Consider the following 26,629-nt stretch of genomic DNA (forward strand, 5'->3'; position numbering starts at 1 on the left):
TCATTCAATGCTGTAGTAACAGACAAAGGATATATGCAAGCAGATTCAGTACCCCCCCACACACACACCATACAGCTACACACCTAAAGAAGCTACAAAGAATCATGTTCAGAACTAGTTATTCAATTTCAGTGCTGCTCAATCCATTACATATCAATTCTATATATGAGAAGCAATAGAATCTAGAACATATAAAAATTATAAGCTGTTTAAGTTCACAAAATATGGCACTGTTTTGTAACTTGTGTAACTCAGTATTTGTTAATCTGATTCTGAAGAAGACTTATGATAATACCTAGAGAAATGCAACAGAACATTTTGTGTGTGTGTTATTAAAATTTCTCAGGTTAATGAACAAAAAATTGCATTCAAAAAGATTTATGTTTAATGTAGCTTTTCACTTTTGTCATTATACTTAGTTTCTAGTCTGTAAATGTAATAGTCAAATGCTTTAAATACATAAAACAAACAATCTAAACAATAAAAATTGCTTCTAAATTGAGATTATGTGAACTTTTCACCTAAATTACAAAACCTAAGTAGCATATGAAATCCATGTAACAAAGAAACTGACAGAATTAAAATTTAAAATATCACCTATAAGGCCAATAATTTTGTGCAGTTATATATTTTATATACTGTGTGTATATAAACTATTTTTATAATTTTATTTTTAAACTGGATAAATCTCAAGAACTGTATTTTTCTGTCACTTTAGATAGTAACGCATCACATGTTTTTTTGGCATCCCCTAGTAGCATAGTAGTATTTTCCTTGTAAAAGATAGGATTATCAACTGCTGCATAGCCTACTCCCAAGCTCCTTTTCATCACAATTACCTGAAAAATAAATGTATAAATTGCAATCATGTTTCTTCCAACACTTCATTAAATTCAACATGAACACATCTATTTCTATGCTGGAATATTTTTTTTTCTTAACAATGCAAGCTTTTACAGTAATCTACTGTTTATCCAATCCTTCAATTATCAGAATAAAAAGTTCTGATAATTGAAGGGTCAGAAATTGAATTACAGTTACACAGTGCTCTACCAGAAGTCAGTTAACATGCAACTGACTTCTGTTTTTGAAGGTCAGATAAACGGTAGACTACTGTAATGATATTTTGTATATGTAAACACAGAATAAAGCTAAATAATAAAAAAAAAAGACAAACAAAAGCAAATAAATTGAAATAATAATGGGCAGAAATATACGCACTTCATTTTTGCTTTTGACTTAATATTGTTAATACAGATACTTTCTAGGAAATGCATATGGCATAAAGGGGGGGGGTGCAGAAAACACCAGTTTTAATAGGACAAAAAATGCCGCACAAGCGGATATTTTCTAGATTCAGTTTAAAGATAAAAGATGAAGTTTTCTTAGAAATTAGCTGAATTTCATATAAATTTATAATATACTTTATTATTCTTATCATTATAAGCCTACTGCCAGGTGGACTTCTGTCTATTGTTAGAAAGCTGATATGCCTTCTATCAGGAGACATAAGTCAAATAAATCAAAAGGCAAATATATAATTCTTATTCTCTCTATCTAACTTATATATAACACTCTTATGCATCTCAGGTGGTTTTATATTTGTGAAGTAAAAACTAGAGCATCTGATGGAAAATAAACTACAAACTAGAGCCTGAATAAGTGATAGGGTGGGAAGATCACTGTATTAGCTAGTGCACTAAGAGCTTACCCTCTCCTCCAGCTTTTCTGATTCTTTTTTTATTTTATTTTTTTTTATATTTACTTTTTGTCATTTTTTAAGGCACTTGTATTTATTCCCCATCCCTTTGTTTACTGCTAGAAGTCCTCAACACATCTGCAGCTGGCTATAAATGTCATTTTTTTTTTGTTTTTAAGACACACTTGAGCAAGATTTTGCAAACATTAATGCCATATTTCGAATCCACAGACTATGCAGGAACTAACAGACAATAGCATTTAATAAGGTAAGCATTTTAATATTTTTAGAATTCAATATAAAATAAAGTCCTTCACATTACAAAGTGAAACACTTTGATAATAAGTTTTATTTAGAAATGTGAAAAAATAAATAAATAAAATAAAATTAATTTATATGATGCCACCAATTATCATTGACGAAAGCCAATGTTTAGCTTGCAGATGTATGAATATTTTTAGTTTATGTTATCAAATTCATCCATCTGGAAATTAGTTTCTGTAATTTAATTTTTGAAGTTTTCTGGATTTTTGTTTTCATTAGTTTTCATGTTAATCATGAAAGTTATTCCCAAAATGCTCAGTACACTTTTTCACATTACCATCTACAGAAAACACTTGCCTGAAGATGCACTGCCTAAGTGCATCTTCTTTGACATATACAAATGTTTTTGAACGCCATGGTATAGCTAAAGGTTGACATTTCATGATAGGTATGATTGACTGACTGAACAGCAAAATGCACTATAAGTGGACTGAAAAGAACTATAGTGAAAATTTAACTATATAAGAGATGCAAATCACTCAGTTCAGAAACTTGATAAGGTTTATGCCAGATTACAAAGTTGCAAACAGTGAGCTATTCCAAATTAGAAGGCTTCTAAACAGACTAGTATTTTCAAAAGGGTGTATACGAAATACTGTTTTCTATATTAATGGCTTTTTTTCCTTTGGAGTCAAAAGTATAATTTACTTCAAAGTGAAATTTCAATTATATATGAGATACAAATCAGTCTTAATATGACTTATATTTGGTTTTAAATATATAGAACTATATATAAATATATATAAAAAAAAATATATAATCCCAAAACATCCCTTCTTGACAGTAACCTTTCTTGTTGACCACCTCCAAAACCAATATCTCATGAAATAGATATAATATCTCATGAAATATTATCCAAGTGTATACAAACAAAATTTGCTAAAGAATCTTCATGGCTAGACTACTTGTATATAGAGACTAATGATTTTACATTAATTGCCATAGTATCCCATAATGCAAAACACACTTGGATAAAGGATTAAACAAGAATGTAATTTCTTGATATCTTTAATTTAATTCATAACCAAGTGAAAAAAAACTTGCAACAATACCAAGTTTCACTCTCAACAACAGGCAGCAGTGTTCATGCTTCATTCACAACCTCTTTCAAATCCAAAATGCAAAAACCTCATGCTCCTTCCATCACATGCGGCTCAAGACAGTTATTCTTCAGAATTTTAACAAATGAGCTTTTTGTTTTTATACACCATTTCCTTCAAATCTATAATCCTATAATTAAATCTCCCACTGGAGGAAAGATTACTGTTAAAGGAATCAGAGATAATAAAGGTGATATTATTATTATTATACCCACCATGGAGTTGGAAGAATTCACTGTGGGAGGTTCATTCAAATTACAACATATCTATCATATGAATCTTAAAATCCTTAAAACTCCTTGCATTAATGATGACATATTCTGGTAATGCATTCCATTCACTGATAATTCTCCATGTAAAAAATCTACTCCTCGTACCCCATCTTCACCACATTCTTACACAACTTCCAGAAATGGCTTCTGGTTCTTCCCCACTCACATTCTACTTGTTTATATAATCCCCCCCCCCCCGATAAAATCCCCTAATTAGCTTAAATATGTCTATCATATTACTTCTTTTCCTCCTATCCATCAAACTCTGCACTCCACATTTCTTCAACCTCTGTCTCCATAGTTGGCATTCCAGAGTCATGATATTGTCTTAGTCACTCTTTTCTGGACACCCTCTCCAATGTTTCCAACATCACACTGAAAACAAGGTGAAGTTTTGGACACAATAGTCCAAGTATGATCTAACCAGTGCTTTCTACAGTGATACAACTACCTCCTTATCCCTATATGTTCGAGTAATTCATATCATGGTGTCACTACGATGTGCAGCCTTTGCAACACTTGCAATATGTCTTCTAAACTTCAGTCTACTATCAACTATCACTCTCAAATCTCATCCATTTCCTGCAGTACAGCACCATCAATATACTACACAGTCTTATATTTCTGCACTCCTAAATACAACACCTTGCACTTATTAATATTAAAACTACAACCCCACTCCTCTGTCCAAGTTAAAAGTCTATTCAAATCTTCCTGAAGAGAATTAATATAAAATTTTAAGATAAAGATATATTAGATGCCAGAAGTAATTACGTGAAATATGGAAAAACAGTTGGAATCAATGACATTCATCCAGAAGTGTTTAAATATACAAAGGTAGAAAAGTTTTAAAGCTGTAATAAGTAACTGAGAAGGCATGGTTAGAAGGTCAAATTGTAGATGATTAGAAAAAAAAAAGGTTCTCATAATACTCATCTATAAAAAAAAAGCAACCAAAATACACCCTCTGTCCAAAAAGAAACCAAACTTTTCAAAAATAGAAGAAACTAGTAATGTCACCTGTTGTATCTTTTTGTTGTCGAAAGAGGCAACCTTCATTAGTATTATGTCAACTTTTTATGACATTTGTTTCATTAGAAGCCAAGATATAGTGCCAAGAGTGACAGTGTGTTTCGACGAATGGTCAGAAAATGAGTTTCAAACAGAGAGCTGCGATTGACTTTTGTGTTAAACTTGGTAAACGTTTTACCAAAATGCATCAAATGCTTCAAAAAGCATACGGTGATGAATGCTTATCCTGTACTCAAGTTTACGAGTGGCTTAAGTGATTTCAAAGTGGTCGTGAGATGCTTGAGGACAACGAAAAGCCGCGTCCAAAAACTGGACTGAGTAAAGTCCAGTTTTTGGATTGATTAATTGTCCATGAGATTGTTTGAAGATGAATTGGGGATTCCAAAATCAGCTGTGCACAATATTTTGACCAAGAGTTTTGGCCTTCGTAAATTGAATTCGCGATTTGTTCCCCACAAGCTGACGGACGACCAAAAAAATGTATTGAATTGAACACTGTAAGGACCTCATTAAAACCGCTTGTAAAGACAAACTTCCTTGAAACGATCGTTACTGGTGATGAAACATGGTGTTTTGAGTATGAACCCAAAACAAAGCGCCAGAGTGCTGAGTGGAGACCACCAGAAGAGGGGCATCCGAAAAAAAGTCGCTTGGAGAAGTCAAAAGTAAAGACAATGCTGATTTGTTTCTATGATTCCAAGGGCATTATCCACAGAGAATTAATTCCGCCTGGCCAAATGGTCAATGATAAGTTTTATCTAAGTTTTGAAGAGATTGATAGTGAGAATTTGTCGCATACGGCATGAATATCATGATGCAGGCAGCTGGTCACTTTTGCATGATAATGCACCATCTCATCTTTTGAACATTATGAGACAGTTTTTGAGCAAAAACCAAGTTTGTGTGTTGGATCACTCACTGTATTCACCAGATTTAGCACCCTGTGACTTCTTTCTCTACCACTTACTTCATTTGCCAATGAAAGGAAAGCAATACGACACCACTGAAAACGTTCAAGCGGCAGTAACTACGACCCCCAACAGTATCCCAAAAACCGATATAAAAATCTCATTTAACGAATTAATTGCCTGTGCCAAACGCTGTATCGAAGCTGGGGAAGAGTATATTGATTGAAATAAATGATTTGAATAATTATAATTGGCCTGTGTTTTATTTTCTATCAAAAGTTCGGTTTGTTTTTGGACAGAGGGTGTAATGTGAGAATTATAGAGGAATTTCTCTGCTGATCTAACTTTTAGTCTTGTGGGTTTCAGAAGTTGGTTGATAGGCAGAAAAAGACGAGGTATTATAGAAACATTCAAATTGCTAAAAGGGTATTATAAAATATACAGAGGAAAGTTTTCAGCACTTGGCTAGAGGGAGATAGAATGTGGGATCATCTCTGGAAGTCAAGTAAGAGCGCAGTAATCAAAGACACCAGAAACACATTATTCACATGGCAAGCAGGGAATAAGTGGAATGGGTTCTTAGCCTGTTGTGAGTACTTTGTCAAAGAATGCATTCAAGGAGAGGCAGAATAATTTTTTGGACTCCACAGAAATTTCTATGCAATAATAAATACTATTTAACTAAAAGACAGACCTGTTTGGCAAGCCAAACTCTTAAAACTGGCATTCCAGCAATTATGGAATTGGGATCCTCTTCAGCTGCTGAATTCACCGTATCATTGGCACCAATTACAAGGACAAGGTCTGTGTCTGAAAAATCTGAATTAATTTCATCCATTTCTAAAACAACATCATAAGGAACTCCAGCTTCAGCTAAAAGAACATTCAACTGACCAGGCATACGACCTGCAAAAAAACATATCATTCATTATATGTTTTATTCAGTTAAGTTATATATCATTATACCAATTAGCAATACTTTATTTTGATGGGAATACTAATTCTAAGATTAATTTGGTTGATATTAAATGTATTAATAATTCTTTAGCATAACAATATGACTATGGACTTTTGTTAAGACATTTCAATAGTTTGCTATAATGGTTTGCAGTGAGAGCTTTTATAACATTTAAACCTATGATCAGTATGCTGAACAAAATTTAGCCCGACAATACTTTACTAAAGAAAAAGAGACTTCATAATGTGAAGATCATCAGTTATGCAAGTTTGGATATAATTTAGAGAATGAAAGCACTTGTTAAAGAATACAAGGCGCCACTGTAAAAATCTCACATAATCATTTTACTTGTTATGTTCAATTGTTTTATATATACTGAGTGAAAAATTCATTAATGAGGAATATGTTTTTGTTATTTGATAAAGTAATTTTTAAAAATAACTGTGTTTGCATTTATTAATGCAATTATATACAATATTATTATTGGAACTGCCCTGCAGTATTACATTAGGATAATACAGGAAATGTAAATATAGCTATAAGTAGTAAACTTGCTTACTGTATGTTGTAATCATTAGAGATTTACATGAAAATAACACTGCATGTATATTATTAAATGTTTGTTTATAGTAGTTGTTCCTATACCATACACTATTACAATATGCAAGCACTGTAATAATGGCAGCTATGTTTTACTCGAGTTTTGCTTTGAATCTTGATAATGGGGGCATGCACATCAGTTGTTATTTTTAGAACAGCTGTCACTGGGTAACTGAAACGCTAGAAAACTGAGTATGCAAGCAGAGAAAAAGAGTGGGAAAGGTGGAATAAATTACCAAGTTCTCTAATCTTGGAAAAGTTTTTATATGTATCTTTAACAACTCTCTAAGAAGGAACTGGGAAGTTAATAGTTGAAGGACAGTACAATGTATCAAGCCTTCATAAGTGAGAAGCAAGTGATATATGTTCCATGAGGGAAGATGGAATAGGCAGTAAAGTTCCTTTCATTGGAAGTGCATTTTGAACTTCTCAATTAAATGTATTCCTATCATCTGAGTTTGCTGAAATAGTGTCTATTTCAGCAAAATGAAAGACAAATGCATTAAGGAGACTTATTTACTAGAAGACATATGAAAGTATATTAAAAGTCTAACTTTTTATAGTATTCTAAGGAATTTGAGAGATAGGACAGCATGAATAATTGAGTAAAAACAATAAAAGAAGTAAATAAAACAAAGGAAGATAAAGACAGGAAGTTTCCATATGGTCCAGTGAAACTACAGGACTTTTAGCTGTAAATATAATGTATATATTTATAGTAAGGTTTGAATTTAACTGTAAGAATCAGAAAATGAAAGAATTTTCTTTGAGCTTACATAGAGTAATTCTAGAATGGCCATATAGTTATTCAATATATTTAGTTATAATTTGAAAGTCAGATATATGGAATATTAGAATTTACTAATTGTAATTACCTATATAGAATGTTAGATCTCCTTAGAGAGATAAAGTGAATTATTTAATATACAGATTTTATATCAACTGCATATATGTACAGTAAATATTTTCTTATTTTTATAATTGAGCTTCAGGCTTTGAATACACACAACATATTGATCTTTGAAGTCAATGCACCATCATGGATATGAATCTGAAACATTCTAACTACCTAAAAAAATATATATTATATACTGTTATCCTATTCTCCGGAAACAACTTTAATATAAAATGTTGGATATATAGACAAAGTGGGGAATAACATAATTGGTACAGCCAATTGACAGTATAATTAAACTGGTGCAATCGAGCATCAAATATAACAAACTGACACAATCGAGTTTTAAATATAACACTGTAATTCAACTTAAATATAAAGAGCCAATAGGCTTCATTTTGGCGATATAAACATTATTTAAATTAAGGGAATATTAAATCCCACATTGTTTTAAAACCGAATAAGAAACTCAGAGATTGGAATCAGAGAGTTTAATGCCGAATATAGTAAACTATAAAAGTATCGGCGATTACTAGCGTGAGCCAATGCAAGCAGTCCCAGTACGTAGTACAATCTCAGGCAACTCGCAGCAAAGGAGGTAAAGTTCTGATCGCTATTCTTGGTATTTTCCATAATGTAAAAACACATTCCCTAGGAAACATTGCTGTTATTACATTATGGTGGGAGGTCACTATTCAGACTGTTTTCAGCCTTTTTTGAGGATTCATCAGTGAGTAGCTAGACCAAATAGATACCAAAGGGTATAGGGAAAAGAACTTATATACTCTTAAATATAAAGAGCCAATAGGCTTCATTTCGGTGATATAAACATTATTTAAATTAAGGCGATATTAAATCCCATATTGTTTTAAAACCGAATAAGAAATTCAGAGATTGGAATCGGAGAGTTTCATGCCGAATATAGTAAACTATAAAAGTATCGGCGATTACTAGCATGAGCCAATGCAAGCAGTCCCAGTACGTAGTACAATCTCGGGCATCTATTTGGTATCTATTTTTCATCTTGGGATCTTTGGTGTCATATATTTGGCATCTTTGGTATCTATTTGGTCTAGCTACTCATTGATGAAGCCTCAAAAAAGGCTGAAACCGGTCTGGGTAGTGACCTCCCACCATAATGTAATAACAGCATACATTTCCTAGGGAATGTGTTTTTACATTATGGAAAATACCAAGAATAGCGATCAGAACTTTACCTCCTTTGCTGCGAGTTGCCCGAGATTGTACTATGTACTGGGACTGCTTGCATTGGCTCACACTAGTAATCGCCGATACTTTTATAGTTTACTATATTCGGCATGAAACTCTCTGATTCCAATCTCTGAGTTTCTTATTCAGTTTTAAAACAATGTGTGATTTAATATCCCCTTAATTTAAATAACTGTAATTCAAGTAATAACTGTGGAAGCACTTCGAACTGTGATATAAAAAAATTAAAAAGCATATTGTTGTGATTCTCTCTTAGGATGATATGATAGTCTATTGGCTGCTAGTAGTCTTAAAATACACTGGTGTCTTAAAACACACCCCAACTCAACATCACTAGAGATCAAGATCAGTAGTATCAACATAAGAAGCCTAAATGGCAAAGAAATAGAGCTAGCTGAGGAATTAGATAAGTACCCAATAGACATAATAAGGGTGACTGAAACAAACAAACAACAACAAAAAAAAAAAAAAAAAAAATGGTGAGATCTTTCTGAGCAATAAATACAAAATGTTATATTCAGGCAATGACAATCAAGGAAAAGAAGTTCTAGCCATAGTATTCAACACTAAATATGATGCTAATCTTCTTGAATGGCAGGCAGTCTCAAGTAGAGTGATGTAGACAAATATGAGAATGGGGAACTGCACAATGAGACTTATTTGTGCTTATGGTCCCAAAGAAGGTCCTACTGAGGTAGAAGTGGAAGGATTTATTGAAGCTTTAGAGAAAGCAACTGACATAATGAAATAGGAAAAGTTGGTCCTCGTTGGGATCTAAATAGCAGAGCTAATAATAATGGCAAATACAGTACGACCACAGATTCGAAAACCTTCAACACTTCTGCGCATGTAAAACAGGAGGAGAATCCATTCCGATAATAGGGTAATCAGTCTGTATTGTAGGATGAGTTGTTTATTATTATGCGTTGAAAAATTAACTTCTCTTTTATGATCATTGTAGTTAACAATGTTGCTTGTATAACAGTAGGAAAATTTTACCTATAAAGCATGTGATTTCGCATGTTGGCGACCAATTCCTACATCCTTCATTTCTTTCTCCCCTTCAGCATGAATTGACTATTCTTGGCAAGACGCCAAGCAGAGATCTACAAACTGTGGGCAAACTACACCTGTTGGATTTCTGCCCAGGACATGGACTGGTTATTAGTGTTCCACAGTGTTCCAACATAAAAATGTGCACAAATTCACATGGAGAGAAGAGGCAAGGAATAAGAAAAGTCTCACTGACTATGTTACTGTTGATAGTGATGTTTTCTCCCTGGTGCAGGACACCAGAGTTTACAGAGGATTTGAAATTGGAAGTGATCACCATTTAGTCTTGAGCAGAATAAAATTGAATTTCATATTGAAAAGAAGAACATATAAGGAAGTTTTAAAGCAAATAAAAGTTGAGCAGCTTTCAGATATAAACTGTAGACTAAAAAACACAAGCATTATTCAAGAAAAAATGAAAGAGTTTGGATACAGGAACCAACCCTTTGAGATTCAGTGGCAAGTTCTGAAGAAAACACTGGCAGATTCAACCAGAGAGGCAAGTGGTGAGGTTGTCTGCAAGAATAGAATAATCAGAACTCCATGGTGGACACAGGAAGTTAAATATGCAGTGAAGGAAAAGAAGAAAGCATATCAAACGTTCCTGGCAAATAAGACAGCTTGTGCTCTTAGTGAATACAGAGTCAAATGTCAGAAAGCTAAACATAATGCATAACAGTATACATATCCACAAGGAGATGTGTTTTGCATTATGGGAGATACTGGGATAGGAGTGTTGATAGCTTGCTCCACCTTTGCTACGAGTTGCCTGGTGTTATACTACTTATCCAGATAAGATAGTACAACACTATATTCAGTCCTGAAGATATTTTCAGGTGCACCTGAAGATATTTCCAAACTTTGTTTGCACTCACTGGGATAAAGAATTAAACTAAATTTATCATAGTCTAACCTAGTGAAAAATAAACTTTTAGCTAAACAAAAGTCATGGGAAGACTTTGGTAACAACATAGAAAATAAATATTAGGAAGTGGCAAGATATTCTGGAGGTTGTTGAAGAAGCACTCAGAAATGGAGGAAAGAGTGAGGTAAAGGAATTAGAGATGATAAAGGTGACATGAAAACTGGAGAAGATATCCTTGAAAAATGGAGTAATTACTTCAAAAAATTGCTAAATGAAACAGCAGTGATAGTACAGTGGTAAAAAACACTCAACAGGCATGCAGGAATACATATCCATATTTGAAGTCCTGACTGCATGACAGGCATGCAGTCAGGACTTCAAGTATGGATACATGCATGATATGTGGAAAGGCAGCAGGAGTAGATGATATTCGACTAGCTATGCTCAAGTATGGAGGTATAAAAGTCTTACAGTGGCTGCATTACATAGTTCAGAAGGCCTGGACAAAGGAACGAATTCCAGATGATTGGAGTAGAGCTCTCACAGTACCCATATATAAAAAAGGAAATAAAACTGAATGCGAGAATTACCGAGGTATTTCCCTATTGAGTGTTCCTGGTAAGATTTATGCAAATATACTTGAGAAGGATTGTGGAAGGGAAGCTTGGTGAAGAACAAGATCTGTCAGAAGAACAAGAGGCTGTCAGGATCAGCCAAATAGAGGCTGATCCTGACAGCCTCTATTTGGCTGGATTCAAGCCGAATAGAGGCTGTCAGGATCAGATTTTCACTTTATGACAAATAGTTGAGAAAGCATGAGAATATAACAAAGATCTGTATTTAAGTTTTGTCGATCTGGAAAAGGCATATGACAAGGTGCCAAGAGAGAAGCTATTCAATATGCTGCAGTTATATGGTGTCAATGGGGCATTATATCAAGCAATACTTGGTCTTTATTTGAGATGTAAGTCAGCAGTTAGAATTGAAGTACAGGAAGATGGTTTAATGTTAAATCTGCTGTCAGACAAGTATGTACATTATCCCCTCTATTATTCATTATCTATATGGATTGCATTATGAAGGAAAGTGGTATTAAACCTGTTATCAAAATTGGAGATATTAATATCAGCTCTTTGCTTGATGCGGATGATGTTATACTTCTAAATAAATCCGCTACAAGTCTGCAAGATTCCTCGACTAAATTGAATAACTGTTGTAATAGATATGGTATGAAGGTCAGCAATAACAAGACAAAGACAATGAAAATAGGCAGAAGCATTGAAAATATCAACTGCATTGTGAATGGAGAACCTATATAACGAGTAAAACATTTCAGCTACTTAGGCACGATTTTTAGTGAACATTAGTAAATTAAACTTGGAAACAGATAACAGAATCAACAAAGCTGGTATGGTAGTAAGTCAAATGAATAAATTTATATGGAATAAGAGAGAAATTAGTCAAAACACTAAATTAGCTGTATACAATACAGTGTTCAAATCAATTTTAACTTATGGATCTGAGAGCTGGGTCAGAAGTAAAACACTTGACCAAAGACTAGAGACTGCAGATATGAGTCCTGAGAAAGATTAGGGGCATGAACAGATGGCATCAGTGGCAATATCATATTAAAAACGAGGATATTATAAAAGAACTTGACATTGTCAGCATCCAGGAATGCTTTAGCATAGCTAATCTCAAGTGGTATGGTCAATTAAACAGAATTGGTAAGGAAAGATTAGCAAAACAAGTGTTCTCTGCCAGGTTAACAGGAAAAAAAGACCCAGAGGAAGACCAAGATATAGGTGGATTGATACGGTAAAAAGTGCCTTAGAAAATAGAAATATAATAGAAATATATAAGAAAATAGAAATAGAAATACTGAGATAGGAGTGATGTTAGCTTGGTCCACCTTTGCTATGAGTTGCCTGGTGTAGTACTACATACCCCAGTCCTGAAGATATTTTCACGCACAAATTTTGTTTGCTCACACTTGGATAAAGGATTAAACTAAATTTATTATAGTCTAACCAAGTGAAAAATAAACTTTCAACATCTTTCTCTAAATCCAGAGGAATTTAATAAAAAGGTGGCACACCTTCTGGCAACTCCTATAGGTAAAGATGATTCGCCATTGCTTCTGCCTGGTATCTCCACTTCTGGGCCTGGCTCCCACTGAAGAAACCTCAATAAAGGTCGCCTTTTTATTAAATAAACTAGTCTGGGTAGTGGCCCTTCCCTTAATGCATAAGATTATACATATCTGCAAGGAGACGTGTTTTGCATTATGGAAGATACTGAGATAGGAGTGATGTTAGTTTGGAACACCTTTGCTAAGAGTTGCTAGGTGTTGTACTACCTTACCCCAGTCCTGAAGATATTTTCAGACGCCAACTTTGTTTACTCACACTTGGATAAAGGATTAAACTAAATTTATAATAGAAATATAAGATCTGATAATGGAGTCTTGACAGGTAACAGACTGATTTGGAAGAAAATTGTAGAGAGGAAGTTAGTAATGATGTAAGTTCTTCATGTAGTACTATCATATCCTGTACATCCTTTGATGGTACATGGCAGGAATTTGATGATGATGATGGTGGTGGTGGTGTCCAAAACCTAAGAATGAACACGATTCCTGAAGATTGCAACCACAAATTCAAATGATTCAGCTTGTGGAAATTTGTATAACCAACGATTTCAAGTAGAAAGTGAGTACACATTCAAATCACGTGAAAGGGGTCAGGTCACATGGTAATAACGCTCCACAGGATAAAAGGCAAAAGGTTGAATTAAACAAATTATGTCTGAACGAAGTTCTTAAGTTGCAAACCTTGGATGACTCGTAATGTCTCAAGAGCATCATCTAGATGATTTCACATGGAGAAGAATTACTGGAAAAACTTCAGAATCAATGATGTTGTCAGAGAGTTTGGAATCTCACAGTTGTATTTGGGGCAGTTCCTGACATTTGTTAACAGGTTGTCCTCTCTCTACCAACCACGGAGCATGCAGAGAGATTTTTGATTATAACAGCAAAATGTAACTGACACATCATGGCAGGTCTGCTTTATTCAAGCACAGATATGCACATATCTTAGCAAACTGTAACAAGTAGATGTAGCAATGTTCACTTGTATTTTCAATTATTACAACAGTGACATGTGGACCAATCAAAATCTGTATGCAGTTATTCAGCCAAGACATCAGTACATGGAAAATGTAACTCTCCATCAAAGAATGCACAGCTCTGCGAAGACAAATTAATAAGGCAGTATGTTTTCACAAACACTGTGACTTCTTGCAAAACCTGATAGAAAATATCTCTCCAATGCCCAATGATGTAAAGGAGAAACAACTGTTGTTCATACATGATGAAGCACCATCACTCTTCAGTCATAAGGCTTGATGGTATCTTGATCTAAGTTTTCTTGAAAGATGGATTGGTTGGTGGAACAATTATGTGGTCTCCATAGTCACCTGACCTAAATTCTGTGAACTTTAATTTGTGCATCCATTTGAAATCACTGTTGCACTCTACTACAGTGGAGAATGTTGAAGAACTACAGGAATGTGTCATGCATACATTCCCATCAGTGACAAAATTAACAAGAATAATTCAAGATTTCAACAGTTGTAGTTGGCAATAGATTTCATTCTGAATGTCTGCTGTGAGGTACATTCCTCCTATAGTGTTTCTTTAGCCCATTACTGTTATTATTTTTATTTCTTGACATTTTGCCTTCTATCTGCATTTTAGGTTGTCAGTATTTGTGGTCAGTATTCGGTACCTTTTTGTTAGTTTTGAAGTATGTAGTTATGACTCTAGAATTTATGAAATGGATGTGGAAACATCTTTGTACACACACAATTAAGTGTGAAACTGCATTTCAAAACGCTATGAGACCAGAGATGAAACATTTGTGTCTGCTTTATTTGAGAGAGAGAAAAAAGAAAAAGAAAAAAAAACCCTCTTACTACTACATACCTGCTACAGGATGTATACCAAATCTGACATTTTTGCCCTTTGAAGAAAGTAGTTTCACCATTTCTGAGAGTGGATATTGAGCTTTTGCAACACAAAGTCCATAACCGGGTGTAATGATGATGTTTTTAGCATCAGATATCATCTGAATAGCCTGGTCCACATTGCATTCAGTATGAGTACCACTTACAGCCATGGGCTTTCCTGCTCCTGTGCTAGATGTACCATATCCACCAAGAATTACATTTGGCAAAGATCGATTCATTGCCTATGGGAAAAAAAAAAAAAGATTACTTAAAGAACAGTTACAATTCAAATAAAATTTTGATGCTCATCTGATATCAAGAGTATTAGATTCATATCTGAAATTTTCAAATTAAAATGATTAAGCCCACCCACACTTATATATATATATATATATATATATATATATATATATTTTTTTTTTTTTTTTTTAATCAAGTATTTTATAAATTTAATGATGGATGCTACAAATGCATAATTTTGGTTTCATAACAAATAAAAAAAAAGTTTTAGAGAAATTTCTAGTAGGTGCTGAAAAATAAACATAAAACTAAGAAGTACAAATTAAAAAAAATTGTAAGGAATGGTTAATTTCATGATTTCAAAATGAACATAACAGGCAGCATTTCAGATTATTCTGGAATTTTAAAAAGTTTCTTCTTCAATTTAGATGTCTATAATTTAACTGCTTTAAAATAAATAACTCTTTGGAAATGGTACTTTGATACACTTGATAAATTTTTGATAAAAAAAGCATACCAAAATATGCAAAAAAGGAAATAAACTGATGTGGTTTAATAACAAAGATCTTCATATTTACATATTGTTTAGGCATAGTATTTTTATTAATACTACAATTTTGGAGTACTTTAAATAAAAGAGACAAAAAACACAGAATTTGGTATACCAAAAAACCAGCATATGCTCATGAATAGCATTACTTCATATGCATATGGAACACTCGTGTCGCATCAACTTTGGCAAAAATATAACACAATTGCTCCCCATATATCATGTGCAACTTATTCCAAGACTCGGGCTGATTGAATTTTACTCAGATTTACAATTTTTGCTATAATCAGGGGTACATAGGGATAAAATATTGAAAGTATATACTGTGTCTACTCTTTTTTGGCTGGACAGAATTTAATAAGATTTAAGATACACATGAGAATATGCCCATCTAGTTCAATTTTGGTTTCTTCCTTTATCCAAGTGTAAGCAAACACTTGGATAAAGAATGAAACCAAGATATATAATTTCTTGGTATCTTTAACATGTTCGCTGCCAACTACGAGTATACTCGTATGAAGATTATTGACCTCCGATGCCAAGCAGGAGTTAACCCATAGTATAAGCATGTTAATTTGGATCCTTGGCTTGTGAATAAAGCAGAGAGCACGTCTGGGGGCTTGGAAGAAGGAAAATAATTTCAGCAAAAATATAAAATATTAAAAGAGGTATTGTTGCATAAACTGTGTATTTATTAATGCAAATAAAACAATTTTTTGAAGTTTTTCCAATATTTTAATATACATATATTTATATATGATATGTATAATGCACAAGAAACAGAAAATAGTTAAATTTTTAGTAAAATACAACATTAACTGCATTGTAAACGTATAGGTGGAAAAGTCAATATTCTTGTAAATCAAATTACGAACGGTACACTTTAAAACAATTGTCCATGCACAGTGGTGGTTTTTCCTGGCACAGAGGACAATAATAACGTGTTTGACGTCATTGTTTGTTTCGTGTACATACTTTGCGTGTCTCTGTTGGGCAATTCTTTTTTCCAGTAGGCGGTAAAATTTCCAAATAATGTAGATCCTGAATCCTGCTGATTCAGGATCTACATTATTTGGTTCCAATTAGGTGTAACTGTGATGTTATAGGCTCATCCATTCCAACAAAAACTCAATATTTTGTAAAGCATATAAATTGGTTTGTTAAACTAAAAGTGAGAAAATCTTCAGAAAAAAAAAAGTTCAACCAACTTTTTGATACTGAAATTTGCAGTGTCAATTTTAAAACCCACAGTTTCAACAAAGTCAAATTGTGGGGGCTCTTGTTCTGAATTTTCCCAATTGGTAAATGTTGATGTATTTGGCTGGATGCAAACTTCATCTTCAGAATTTTATTCATCATCTGAGTCATCTGTAGGATTATAATCATCTTTAGAATCAGAACCAAATAATTCATTCCATTCATCATCGCTCATATTAGCGTAAGCTTCTAATTCTTCATCAGTAAGCTTTCTTTTACTGGCCATGCCGTAATTGAAGGTTTTTATTTAGATAATTTTAAATAATTGTAAGACTAGACACAATAAACCTTACTGCACTGAATGCTGAACATCACTGACTCCGAACTGAAGTTACACAGTCGTCAGCGCATGTAAGACATAGGTGGGGGATGATACGAGATTACTTGTAGTTGGCGTATGAAACAAAAAAAATCTGTCTGATAAGCCAGCTACAAGATAACTCGTACTGACCTTGTAAAAGTGAAAGTGCTTGGCGTGTGGTAACAAACTATGCCCGAGGAGCATGGCAGTGAACATGTTCATTTATAGTATAACCAAGTGAAAAAACTTTCAACATCTATCTTTAATTCAGAATATTCTAGTAATAAGTTGTGACATCTTTTGGCTACTTGTATATGAAAATATGACTTCTGCATTACTTCAACCTTGGTATCCCTTCTGGGTCTGGCTCCCACTAATGAGACCTCATCAAGTTCATCCAAAATTTAGAAATTAAAGACTTACCAGTAACACTTCATTAATCATAGCATCTCCTTTCTGCACTGCCTGATTAAATGTATGAGGATTGCACAGGGAAATTAAACAAGAAACTACGTGGAAACTTATGTTATGCAATAATATCAGGTTTTTGTTTTTCCAAGAAACATACTTCTGCAGATACAAAGATATAAAAACTTTAACAGATAGATATCCACTTCTTTCTTAATGGAGCTTTGGAAGATTTAACAGGACTGGAGTACGAGTTCTTATTCTTGTTTCCCCCCCCCCCCCCATCCTTGGGTCATTCTGTAATATCCAAAGGGATGTAGAAGGGAGAATCTTGACAATAGACTGGAAATACCATAGATGTGTAATAAGGTTTATAAATGTTTATGCCCTATGCAGTGAAACAGTTAGATGAAAATTCTTACAGGAATCAGAGCCACATTTATACAGTGTCCATTACATCATAGCAGCTGGAGACTGGAATTGAAGTGAAAACCCCACATTAGACAAAATTGGAGGATATCTGAGGACTTTTCCAGTCCTCAGATATGCACAGTTGGTACCCATCTTGATCGAATTTATATTTCTTTTTCCCTTATAAATAGGATAATTCAGATAAAACATCTTGACATCAACATGCCAGATCATAATCCAGTTCTACTTAAGTTCCACTGCATGGAACAAGTAGAGATCAGTTCTGGACCATGGAGGCTTCAACCAAATTCTAGACCCTCTGATCAAATTGGAATAATGTTGGAGTTGGGATATGTGGTTAAAATTCAAACAAGCAGTAAAATAGAATATGATGGAATGAGGAAAAATAAAGTTGAAAGATTTGTATAAAGAAAGAAGCTGGTTTGTAACAAACCAACACAATTGTATAGAATGTAGCAACATCATTAGAAATATTAACATAGAAGTGGAAAGGCAGAAACAAGTAGATGAAAGAAATTTTAAGATAAGAATACAGCAGCACTTAGCAGAATCTATTTCTGCTGCATGATCTAATCTGATTAGTTAATATGAAAAAACAGTTGATGGCAGTGCTATCAGAAGACCTTATTCAAGCATTTGATAATGTTCAGCATTCCTTTCTGTTCCACATCCTCTAGCAAATTAATGTAGGTAAAAAGCTGCTATCTGTTATCAAAGAAGCCTATGCAAATTCAAGTACCCACCTTTCAGTTAATGGGTTCCTCTCAGACTCGGTCAAAATTCAAAAAGGAGTCAAGCAAGGAAGCCCTCTTAGTTCACTGCTCTTTGCATTGGTTCATGAACCTTTCTTACAGAAAGTTGACAATACACATGCTGTGCGAGGAATAACAGTTCCTTCAACTATGAAGAAAATAAGTATTACCATATGCTGATGATGTAGTGGGCACTTTGAAGGATGATGATTCCATATATATTATGTTTGGTATTTTGGAAAAATTCAGCAAGATAAGTGGATAAACTACTAATGCATATAAAACAAAATTAAAAGTTTCTGGAAATTGGGATCTTGGAGGCATTCCTTTCTGTCTAACCACTAAGAAAGAATCCCCTCATTATACTTGCAATTCCCTTCTCCACTTGCCCAATATTACCAGTTCAAGAACTTTGAAACCTTGAAAGGCTGGAAAACAGGGCCACTTTCCTTTTCTTCTAAAGCCATAGTACTAAAACCATAATCTTTCCTGCTCAGTTATACATAACAAATATTACAGAGATCACAGAAGCTAACGAAAAGCAATTTTATTGTAAGACTGTGCAATTTTTTTTGGTCCAGCTGACACCAAGAAGTTAAAAAGGAATTTCTTCAACTATCAAAGAAGCATGGGGGATTTGTCCTTGCAGTCTTAAAATTCTGCTATTTAAGCAATACAGCTTCAAAAATCCATAAAATGTTGGAGACATTTCCTAGTACTACTTGGATTTTAATCTTCCCCTATTTGGAATAAATGATTACAGAGGCCCAAAAGCTGAGATTGTTCCTGAATACTACAACACTCTGTGCTTAACTCTAAGACTGCTACAACAATCTGGCATTGACATTCTTTCCATTAAAAAAAGTAAATGGTATAAAGAAATCTTTAATCTTTTTCACCACGAACTTCCACAGTTGGATACCGACAACACTTTGTTTCATAACTTATATGAAATATAAGGCGAATATTGGCGAATTGCATACGGCTGCCTTTCAGTCAGCATCATCAAATGGAGGTACTTTAACATTGGTGATCCAATATATATACATTAGAAACAGCAGAACATGCATTCTACAGCTGCCCTCTTGCCCTGTGTATTTGGAACAGATTATGTAATATGTTGGACATTCCATTACTTACAACAGAACAGGTTATTTTTTTTTGCAGTAACCCATCACCTGTCAGCAATGGGAAGAGAATTTTGATTTTTATAATTAATGAATTAAAATACCGTTTATGGAAGGTTAGAAAGAAACATGAATTTAAAAAAACCAGCAATATGGCATCCAAATGCTTTATAATATTATGTTGTGGAAATTGTATTGTTCAGTCAGATGATTTTTGTATTGTTGTATATAGAAAGAAGCATTCTAGGAGACATCAAATTTTTTACTAGATGTTGTAGACCACAATATGTAATATTCACTGGAGAGAGAGAGAGGGGGGGGGGGGATTCAGTCTATTCTTGCAATGAGAGGTTTTTAAATAGTTCCATCCTTTTAATTCAATGTGGTCTTTTAATCAATTGCAGCCATGACTGGAGAGCAATCCAAGGGTTAACTCAAATAAGGCTAACCACAAGGGTATCAGTCATTTTGCACTTTGTTTCAAATGGTCTTTTGGTTGTTCATCTATATGAGATTGGTGAAAAAGGAAAACTGATAGCCTTTGGCTATGTGATAATATAAAAGAGCAGATGCCTTTTCTCTATCTCTCATAACATCCATCTGTCTTCTTTCTCCTAATATTGTCAAGCTCTCTTGCACCCATATACTAACTACTCTAGGCCTATGATGAACATCCCTTTACTTTTTCACCTCAATAAAGATCAAAACCACTCTGGGTAGTGGTCCTTCCCATAATGCTTAGCATTACACACATCAGAAAGAGGATGCGTGCTTTGCATTATGGGATACTAAGGCAAGTGATGTGAAGTCATCAGCCTCTATATACAAGTTGCCTTGTCATGAAGTTACTCCATGCGCAAGCTCTGTTTGCTTACACTTGGATAAAGGATGAAACCAAGATTACAATTTCTTGGTATCTTTAATTTATAACAGAAGCAAAACCAGTTGCCTCACGCAATTATTTAATGCCTACATCGTTCCTGTTCCAACTGTATTATTCCACATGAAAAGTAACTAAATGCTTAAAACAGTCAATGTTAAGATTTATTGTGAAAAACTGCAAAAATGTGCATCTGCAGAAAAAAGAGAGGAATATAGTGAAATTTAAAGTATGCATAATGTCTGAGTAAGTCCTCCTAAGAAAGATAACACAAAATAAGTCATGAGAGATGAGAACAGATAGGTGGTTTTAATAAAATAAATAGTATTCATATGCAGTCATGTGCAAGACAAAATATGAACTAGAGTGAGCAAAGATCCCCTTCCTTCTACTAACCATGGGACAGAACCTAGTATACTCCTCAGTTGGTAATAAGTTCCTGCTTTGTAGTTTAGCATGTAACTTTTTCTGAATGGAATATCCCTCTACTTAGCCACTTTGGCAGTAAGACTTATATGTTGGTGATTTATAACTTTACTTTTTAAGGAAATTAAAGAATAGAGACTAAATATTAATTACAATAAATTTAATTAATATTTCTGATATTTTGGCAAATCAAAATGCAATGCATGCAGACACTACACTGAGTAAAGGAGACTAAAGACATGGCAAACCAAAGGTAAGCCTAAAATCCTAAATAGTAATGGGCTAAAATTCTGAGGATGAGTCTTCCCAAATTTAGGACATTTTCATGTAAATACATTTTTTGAAGTTTGGTAGTTTAAGGCTGTGGCAGATTCTAGGAATAGTCTCTTGCATTAATATTTGCTTTGGTGGGTAGAATGGCCATCTTCCAGTGTATTGTATGGTAGTTTTCAAAAGCACTGTCAGAAAGTCACTGAGCAGTCAAAATGGTAAACGAGGATGTAGTCCTTGTGTTCTGTAATTCTCATGTTGGCTGTCCTCCCCGTGGCCAAACAGGCAGGACAAAGAAAGAGATATAGCACAAATCAACATAAATAAAGAGAAACAACTAATAGAAAATTAGAAGAATTTAGGGTATAACCCAAATTCACCAACAGAAAACAAACAATAAGAAATCAATACAGATGTAGAACTAATTAGATTAGAAGAACTAAAAGAAGCAATAATGTTTTTTTCAAAAAATTTAAAATAAGTGAATTAAATAGCATAAATACAAAGCTTGTAAAGTACGGTGGAGAATATTTACATCAAAGATTCTTAAAGCTAACAAATAACTGCTGGAGTAAATGCAAATTCCATCAGATCAAACAGTAAGGTTATATCTATATTTAACAAAGAAGTAGACAAAGATAACTGTGGAAATTATACAAATTACAAAGCAGCTAATAAATTTTTCAATAAAAAATTTAGAAAAATATCAACCAATCTACTCTCAGAAGAACAAAGTAGTTTTAGACAGAAGATCATGTATGCATAATATTTATGTCTTAAAACAGATAAATTTAATTTGGAAGCATTTTTTACCTTTATAGAGACTACGAGAAAGCATTTCATAAAACACAGAGAAAATTATGGTGTATAAGGAAAACATAAGAATATCAATTATATTTAGTACAAGCCACATAAAGTTTATATAAAGACACAAAAATGGTTACAATTAAGTAATAAGTTAACAGACAAAAATGTGCAGTTTGTCGCCAACTCTATTACACACACACACACACACACACACACACACACACACACACACACACACACACACACACACACACACACACACACACACACACACACACACAGGGTATTTCGAATTAAAATACTCCTATTAAGAGCAATCTGTGTAGAGATAACCAGTAACTGTCAAAATACCCTCAAATTTGATGGTATTTAACCAGACTGTGGGGAAGAGATTTTGGTTAAAAAAAAATTAGTTAAAAAATGACCAAGAGAGAAATATGACACTATGGGAAAAAAAAAAGAAAGAAAAAAAAGTGAATTTTGCATATTTTTATTGTGTATTTTTATATCAACAAAAGTCAGATAAAACTGACTTTTGTCAGAAAAGATGCAATTAAGATGTGCATTCTTCATTCAACAGCTGGTTGCTGACTGACTGGAAATACAGCTTATAACTGAATGTAAAGTAAATATTTTAACTAGTATGAATGATTTCTAATAAGTGAATCAACATGACTTATTTTTAATACAATAATTAATTTTTATGTCACAAAGTGTTTTTAACTGTATGCAAATCAGTAATAAAAAGACAAACTATGATATAAACCCAAGCAGGAATATGAAAAAGGAGCCTTAAAAAATAACATCTAAAAGAAACTGTTGTCAGGAAATTCAAAATAATAATGATGTAAACTAATGACTTCTACAACTAAAATAATAATAATGATGTAGCATATCCTTTGACAGTATATACTGGGAAATGATGATGAACACTTCAAACTTCTCAAAAGTTGATCCCAAAGTTATACATTTTAATAGCAAGTTGCCACTTTTAATATACTATGTGGTTGTCAATTTTCTACTGAATATATATGATTCCTAAAGCAATGGCATATTCAACTGATACATAATTTGTCTTATAGTATTATACTGAAGAAATTTGAATATTCAAAGAGCTATTCTAAAGTAATATTGAAATTACAAATACTAAAATTAAATTATCCTGAAAATTTTTTTTTTTTTCCCCACCTCAAAAGAGGAAGACAACCTGGTTATGATGTTGGGCAACAAAAGGGATTCAAAAAAAAATTAACTTGGGGTAATTATGAATTACCAAGTTAATTTTAATATATTACCATTAGATTTAATCATAAACTACATATCTTATAATAATCCTATATAAATCACTAATCTCATCTTATCTAAAGATTTGATGTTGTCAAAAGTAATACCAGAAGTCAACAGTTATTTTTTATGAGATATAAGGCAGAATTGTATTTTGTTAGCACTGGAATTGACAAAGTTATCTACATAAGAGAATTGGTTTTGGAGATCAGAATCAAGGATACCAGAGGTTGATGTGGTGATTTGAGTAGTACAAGGTTTGTCAAGTGAGAAGGAGCGAACTATATAGTCTTCAATGAAAGCGTCAACTGGAGAAGGTTGTTAATATACAAAAGGAAGAGAACTGGCAAGAGAAAACTGAGCCTTGTAGGAACCAACATTAACTGCATAGTCAGAAGATAACAAACCATCCACCATCAGAGGCAATGTACATTCAATGCCAGTTAGAAAACTGGCAACTCAGTTGTAGAAGTCAGGGAACAGGCCAAATGATAGGAGATTATTTAATAAACCCTTGTCCAAAGCCTTGGAGATATGAAATGTAACAACTTGAGATTTGCCAAAGTTTTCCATGGTATTTGGCAAAGAGATAGGTGACATGTGTAAGTAGATCCCTTTTTGATCAGCAGTGGTGGCAGAAGCCACATTGGTAGTCATTAATCAGTTGAGTGCCTTCAAGGTATCATAGGTGATCTATCCATTACTTTAAGGAGGATCGAGATAAGAGAGATTGGATAGTATTGTGACAGGATTTGTCAACCTTCTTGGGAATGGATTGAACACAGGCTAATTTCCAAGCTGGGTAGTAGGTCCCAGCAGAATAAGAGATCCTAAAAAAAAAAAAAACCAACACAAAATAAGAGTCAACTCTGGAGTGCAAACCTTCAGGACTGGAAATATGTCATCAGGACCAGAAGACTTTTTAACATTTAGTAAGGACAAGATTCTACTGATCCCTTTTTAAATAAAAGATCAGAGAAGGCACTGAGTGTTTGGAATGGTTAGGGGTGGGGGGAGGGGATTTGTGTGCATTTGAGAAAAAAAGTATGAAACTAAGAGATTGGATTTTCTGTGGGTGATAATGCAATAGAGTTATCTGGGTATGTGATAGAGATGGAAGTAGTACTGTTGGACAAAAGTTACAGCCAACTGCTTTGGCAAGAGTTCAAAACGATTGAGTGTCATTAGGACATTGCCTTTGAACTTGTTATTCATAGATGCTATTAAATCTGATGTGTCAAAGATCCCTTTTACAATGCAGGAGAAGTTCATTCCATCTTTTCTTTTGTGCATAGGCCAGAAGTGGTGGTGGTGTGCTCTGATGATTTTTCTGGGATCGAAATGACATTTTCCAACCAGCTTAGTGATATCATCATTATAGTCTGGGTAGAAATGTACCAGTAACAACAGCAGCAACAAGATATGATCAGGTAGAGCTATAAAAATGATCTCATGGAGTTTGGTGGCATTTTTGGTAGTGGATTCATTTTCACTGATGCTCATGAAACAGTTTGAGCTTGGCTTCTGTGGTGAAGAAAGATAAATGCTCACCGATGTCTCTTCCTGGTGTATACACTAAGTTCCTTGTGTTTGCCATCTATCCTATTTCGGACAAACTGGATAATAAATCTGAAAATATCTGGCTTAGCTCAACACAGAATAGACACAGATTATAATATTCTTTAGTCTAAAACATGCCTACTAATCGTTGTTGGTACAAATTTCAGCATTTGTTCAAACAACAGATGCTTGAATGACTGCCTATCTTATGGAAAATATGGGAAAGTCTGATGATTAACCTTTTCCTCAGTTATAACATTATGATGCTATAAATATAACATCACACAGCTCTTTCTGTTTCAAATCAATCCATTGTTTGCATTCTACTTCATAATCAACTGTCACTGCCACTGAAGATGGTCTGTAAATTTCAAATTGAAATATCTGGCTTATAATTAAATAAACAGTATTACCTATATCGTGTTCTTGTGTAAATAAGTAATAAGTATCACTTATTATTCAATAAATATCATTGGTGATATTTCTAATCGGTGTTAGTGCAATGCCACAGAATGAAGGGAATTTTTCTCAATATATATATATATATTTTTTTTCATTAGTTCGTAATTCCATTTTTACAACTCATCATAAACAGCTTTTTCATCACATGTGATGCAAACTGAGATTTTGAATAGTTTTCCATCACCATACAACAATGAAGAAAATTGAACAAAGAATCAAATACCCTTTTGCAATAACACTTTCCAGTTCAATCAAGTCCAAAAAACAAATTTACGGTGAGCTGATTTCACTATCCAATATACCAGTTTGTATTCAAATGTACACAATTAAAGTGGATTTGTTACTCAATGAACACATTTGAGCACTTGTTCAATTGGTCAATTCATCAATGAAATTTTACTGTTCGACATAATGATGTCATTAATAATGAAATGAGAAAAATATTGACTAATGTGGTTCATGGTGTTAATACAAGTATTAGTTGAATGAAGAATACGACCCATGTTAATCTCATTTAATTCTTGTAGATCTGATTCAAAACGATAAAAGGACTGATTTTTGTTGGACACCTTATATGCAGGGCGAAACCTTTTTACTGTTATTAATATTTCATGAACTAAACTTTTTAAACAGAGATTTTCAAGGAGCTCTTTCTCAACTTCTACAGGCAGTTTTATAGCAACTTTATGCCCTGCTGCTTCCTTATAATCAAAAATTTTCCTTCTTAAAGAGTGTAGCTGTTGCTACACTCTTTAAGAAGGAAAATGAGGCTAAAGTAGGTACCTTCATTGTTTGTCCATTCTTTCTTCATGGCTATCTTCTTTACCACTCCAATGGTTCATTCATTACATAATGCACAACCCAGTTTCTTATGTCAATAATTTAGCCAGTAATATTTTGTACAAGTCGTTTTTTTTTTCTTAATT

General features: G+C 33.6%; 1 protein-coding gene across 1 annotated transcript in view; it reads right to left on the bottom strand.

The window, feature by feature from the left end:
- Positions 1 to 362: 362 nt before the first annotated feature.
- Positions 363 to 26,629, bottom strand: part of LOC150107468 (NAD(P) transhydrogenase, mitochondrial-like) — a 326,339-nt gene continuing 300,072 nt past the window's right edge. The window contains exons 13-15 of the mRNA XM_090391890.1: positions 14,925 to 15,189; positions 6,030 to 6,241; positions 363 to 839 (exon numbers count right to left, since the gene is read on the bottom strand). Of these exons, the coding sequence (XP_090248016.1) occupies positions 690 to 839; positions 6,030 to 6,241; positions 14,925 to 15,189 (627 nt within the window). The 3' untranslated portion in view covers positions 363 to 689. The remainder of the gene's footprint in view (positions 840 to 6,029; positions 6,242 to 14,924; positions 15,190 to 26,629) is intronic.

The sequence above is a fragment of the Typopeltis vanoorti genome, chromosome 4, assembly GCF_054136105.1.
Source record: "Typopeltis vanoorti isolate ZY-2024b chromosome 4, IOZ_Tvanoo_1.0, whole genome shotgun sequence".
NCBI lineage: Eukaryota > Metazoa > Arthropoda > Arachnida > Uropygi > Thelyphonidae > Typopeltis > Typopeltis vanoorti.